At 48.9% G+C, this 5,137-nt stretch overlaps 1 protein-coding gene across 1 annotated transcript; it reads right to left on the bottom strand.

Annotated features, from left to right (window-relative positions):
- Positions 1–1,523: 1,523 nt before the first annotated feature.
- On the bottom strand, positions 1,524–2,768 carry LOC149337622 (uncharacterized). Its single transcript, XM_089553471.1, has one exon. The coding sequence runs from the start codon at positions 2,731–2,733 to the stop codon at positions 1,612–1,614; it is 1,122 nt and encodes a 373-aa protein (XP_089409597.1). The 5' UTR covers positions 2,734–2,768; the 3' UTR covers positions 1,524–1,611.
- Positions 2,769–5,137: the final 2,369 nt, after the last annotated feature.

Genomic DNA, 5,137 nt, shown 5'->3' with positions numbered 1-5,137 from the left:
TAAGGCTGCGGAAAAGCCTCCAAGTGTTCTTCCCGGACATCTGCCTGGCAGCCGTGTTACAGCGATCTATCCAGTTGGCGTCAGCAAGTTTTGAGGCATACTGAGCTGCTTTGTGAGTGAGATCTAGGATGCGCTTCTTGAGTGTTCTGTTGTGTTTCTGTCTTTTCCAACGTTTCGTGAGACTGCGGCGGGCTTCCCAGATGTGGAGTAGATGGTTGTCCACCGCTGGGCAGTCCTCCGTGGTTTGTATCTGTGTTTCGTGTTTCTTGAGTGTTGTCATAAGTGTTTGGGCCCACTGCACGTATCCATCTTTAACCAGGCTGGTTGTGGGCAGGGACTTTCTGAAAGCCTGCCAGTCTGGGAGTCGAGCCTGTGTGAGTGGCCTTTTGAGAGGCCGCGTGTGAATTAGTGTGTTAATGATGCAGTGGTCACTGCCTAGCGTGTCTTCTGTATTGTTCCATTCCACGTGTTGGATGTGTTTGGAAAGTGTGAGATCAGGACACGTGTCCCGAGTCACAGAGTTTCCCATTCGTGTGGGATGTGCTGGGTCGGTCTGGAGGGTGATGCCTAGCGTAGAGATAAGCTCCGCTAGCTTTCTACCTCGCGCCTCCCCCTTTTTGTAGCCCCATAATTGGTTGGGGGCATTGAAATCGCCCACAATCAATAATGGGTCCCGACCCGCTATCTTCAGTGCCCGGCTGAAGATATCTGAAAAAGTAATATGTTTTAGCTTTGGCGGACAGTATATATTCAGTATGTGTACAGGGGGGTCAGAGCGTCGCAGGGGTAACACGGTGACCATAGTGTACGAGTATGTTATATCTATGTCGAGGTCTACCTCCTGTGCTGTGTATGACTTATGTACAAGGATACAGGTGGATGGGTCCCGCTGAAATGTGTTATATCCAGAAATTTTTGCTGAAGCCCCAGGTTCTTGAAGCGCGACGATGGCGGCAAGAAATTCTAATGTTTCTAGGTAAAGGCGTAGGTGTGCTCGTTTCGCGTGGTCGCGAAAACCTCTACAATTCCATTGTATTACGCCCAAAGGTTCCTGTTTTGTTTTATGAGGTGTCCGTTTACTGCCCTGAGCCATGATGAAGGCTGGAGGCTGGCTGGCTCACCCCACTCACTGCATTGGTGTTCTGCACCGTAGCGAGGAGGCTATCCTCATTCTCTTCCTCAATAGCGTCGCGGCAAATTTTGGATGGGCGGCCTACTTCCTTTACGGGTCCGGCGCGCCTAAATAATTTTGGGCTAGTCTGTATCCAGGCTTTAATGTTTTGGGTGACTTGCTGAGTAATGGACACAGTTAGTTGCTGAGTTATGGTTGTTACCAGCTGCTGCATTTGTGTTTGGATAATTTGTGTAATAATCGCTGGTAGTTGGGCCATGTGATCGGCCACATTTTTCTCAATATCCGTCATGCGGCTTTCCATATTTTCAGTGAGCGGAGCACTTGACGGAGCGACGCTCGAGCACGCAGACGCCGGTTCACCAGCGTCCTCCATTGTTTCAGAGACAGGTGGCTCCGCCCTAGCGTTTTGTAATGCGTTGACTTGGGATTGTAGCTGCGCGTTCTGATTTCTGAGAAACGCTAGCTCTTTTCTCAGCTCAAGTTCTAGAGGGGAAGGGGAGGGAGAGGAAATAGAGGCGACACCCGCCCAGTTGCTTACCTTTGATGTTGAGGGTGGGTTGTTGCCAAGGGGGGGGGAAATCCCCGGCTTGGAAAGCTGGCGGCTTGGCCCCGGTCCCGGATTTTGCCTTTTTAGAAGCTGGTGGTGGTTGGTTTCCGCTTCCTTGTTGCCCGGCAGTTTTGTCGGACTTTCCCGTCTTGTTCATAGGCGACTTGCCCGGCTTGCTTGGTTGACCCGCTTGTTGCTGGGCTAGCGGTCTCGATCGTTGGAGACGCCGAAACTTGATCTTGCAATCCGCGGAGCCAGTCAAATGGGCCTGCCCGCAGACCATGCAGCATGGGGTGCAGTCATGTTCTTTTAAACCCTGGTCGGAGGCTCCTACGTTATTTCCGCAAAATCCACATCTTCCGATGTCCGGGTGTGGGCAGTTGTCGACCCGGTGGCCGATGGTCCCGCAGCGGTAGCATGCAGGGATCGTCCGTTTATATTCTCGCACAAGTGTGCATTCACAATTGTAATGCACGTAGCGGGGCACCTTGCGGCCCACAAAGGTGAGCACCGCCACATTTGTGTTTCCCAGTTTGCGCACAAAGGCTATCTCACCTCCGCGCCACTGCACCTTATTCTTGAGGGTAGCCGTCGTCTCATCAGCCCGCACACTGATCACACCCCGGCACACCTCACCATTAAGCTTCACGTGGCCCCGAAATGGATGGGAGTCCGCTCCGGTCTTGAGGTCAAAGTCTTTAGTCAACTTATTTGCTGCGTCGATGTTTTGAGTTCCACAAACCACGAGGTTCTGGGTCCAGACTGGCCATATGCTGAGCGCGGCGCCAGCGTCTCCTCCCACATACTGGGCAATAGCCGCTCCCAACTCGCCGTGCCGGAAAATCGCCTTAAGGTCCATGGTTTTTCTTGGCTTGAGAACTACAATGATGTCTTCGGAGTTCATTTTCGGCGTCTCTTGCGGACGCCAAAGAGCAGTCTTGTTATACAGCGGCAGCGAAGCGCGAACGCTGCCGGGTGCCTGTGTTGATTTGAGCGACGCCATCGATGCGTCGCCCTTGGATGTCTTGGGACGCTGGGCCCGCTTGCGCATTGAAATCAGCGTAAAGAGGCCTTCATCTTCGATGGGCGGAGAGTTGTAGCAGCCGAGCACAATAACCGCTGAGCCACCGCGGCGGCTGTGTTTGATGGATCTTTTTAATGCATTGTTAACGCATGAATTGATGATGCTGCGCTTAACTAGATTCGAGTGCGTTGAATCAAAAGAGAGAAGAGGTTTGTTGCAGCGAGGCACAATGACCGAGCAGAAGTGATTGGGGTTAAAATATATTTCTAATTCTGGAAACCGTGAGAAGCCGTTTGTTGGCAGTTCTTTAGCGACAATCAATTGGCTCAGAACGCTTGAAAATTTCTAAGAACTTTGGAAGCTTCGCAAGGGAGGACGTCCTGCTAGCACTGTAATATCACAAGGTAATCATCCAGGAATCTAAACATTTTTTTCAAATTGCTGCCCTGAAGGGAACTGTGCAGCGCTCTGTCTTGCATGGCTAAGTAAAGATCACTCAGGATAGGTGCAAGGGATGAACCGATAGAAATGTCACTGTTTTGAATTGAAAGCGAACCGTTCCTTTACGCGGATGTCGATCTTTAATACTACACTGTAGCTCAAGGAATCCGGCAGTTGAGATCCAACTTGAATTCTGAAATTCTACAGCTCCATGCTGGTCTATACAGTTCCTGATGAAATTGAACAAGTCGTCATGAGAGATGACATAATATAAGTCCTTTATGTCGATAGAAAATCCGATCACTGTCTTTTCGGAGTTATCTTTTAGAAAATCAACCACAGGTCCTACATTTTTCACCAAAAATTGGTCGTCGACTGTCAGCAACTTAAGTTGTTTTTGTGAAAATGATTCAACTGACTTCTGAAACATAAATCCTGCAACCACAAACTGTATGATAGCATTTTAGCCCAGACGTGCCCATTACTGCAGGCTGCTTACCCGCTGACGCAGTTATCATCAGTGGCTGAGGCCTTGTTGAGAGCCAAATAAGAAAAGAGAATAAGATATTAGGATAAGAACGCAGTCATTCCCTACGCACACAGGGTTTCACACAACTTAAGAAAGTTAGGAAAAGAGTAGGAATAGATGTTTTGTTTTCAGCTCCGGATCGCTTTCCAAGCCTGTGCAAGCGCGTTGATTAAACGGGTCGTTAAGGTCTCCCCCGGCGCAACCTGTTGTCATCCTAAGTGATTCAAAATCTGCCCTTCAGAAGTTAGAGCGTGGGCTCCCTACTGACACCTTGTCTATAAGCTCTCTACGCTTGTTAGAGAATCTGCACAACAGAGGGTTTACTCTATATTTCCGAAGGTTGCCCTCTCACATAGGAGTCATAGGCAGTGAGATGGCGGATAGTCTCGCCCATAAAGCACTGTCACGAAATTCATCAAACAACTCCATCCAGATGCAAAACGTTTCTTCATAAAAATGTGCTCGATTATTTCAGTACCCTGTGGAGTGCACCCCACAAACCATGTGTGACGAAGGGTCTGAGAAGGTGCCAGGACAGTCTAGTACATCGAATTCGAACGATGAATGCTCGTACTCCTGTCTGGATGCATAAGATGGGCATGGCATCGTCTCCGCTATGTTCTATATGTGTTGTGTACGGGGATATAGAACATTATATTACGTACTGCCCAGAGTGCAACGCGGAAAGATAAGTGATGCTCGCTTCCTTCAAGAGGACAGGAGCCCTTCACAGTACAATTCAGGATATTCTCTACCGGAGTGGAAACCAGACATAGAAAAGAGAGGCTCCACGCCTTTTTTTAAGATCCCTGCAGGACACTGATCTTGACTCTAAATGGTGACAGCAGGGACGATCTATGGTCTTCTGTGATTTAATGTGTGAGTAGATGGTGCCTTCTGGGGAGTTCTATGTTATTCTGTGAGTCAGTGTGTGCATGGACGGTGGCTCTGCAATGGACTATGTTCTACAGTGACTGAATATATGTACAGATGGTGACTTCTGGAGTGGATAATGTTGTGCTGTGAGTGAATGTGCGCATAAATGGTGACTGCGGGAGTGGCCTATGTTCTATTATAAGCAACTGTGTGCATAGCGGGGCAGATATGACCGGTTTAGAACATTATTAACATATAAGTGACGCTATGGTGGAGCAATTGCAGGCGGAATAATCAAGGCATACACCTGTAGCATACAACAACTCAACTAAACTCAAGTAAGCACTGAGGATGCACCATAAATAATCGCGACCGGTTCGTTTTGTGTGCTCAGGGCGTCGTGTATTCTATCCCCTTGTCTTGCTGCTACGCATACGGAGGCGAAACAGGCAGATGCCTTAAAAAGAGTTAGAGCATAACTACAGCGTAACGCAACAAATTTCAGGCAATCTGGGCATTCACTGCCAGGAGAGTTGCATCAGCACCCCCTCCATAGCCCTTATAAAGAATTGCGCTTCTTATAGA

Source organism: Amblyomma mixtum, chromosome 7, assembly GCF_055824585.1.
Source record: "Amblyomma mixtum isolate Tamu chromosome 7, ASM5582458v1, whole genome shotgun sequence".
Taxonomy (NCBI): domain Eukaryota; kingdom Metazoa; phylum Arthropoda; class Arachnida; order Ixodida; family Ixodidae; genus Amblyomma; species Amblyomma mixtum.
Note: the sequence above shows the minus strand (reverse complement) of the source record. Positions and strands in the feature narration are given on the sequence as shown.

Excerpts from the sequence above, each read along its gene's own strand:
- LOC149337622 (XM_089553471.1), bottom strand. The coding sequence starts at position 2,733 with ATGCGCAAGCGGGCCCAGCGTCCCAAGACATCCAAGGGCGACGCATCG.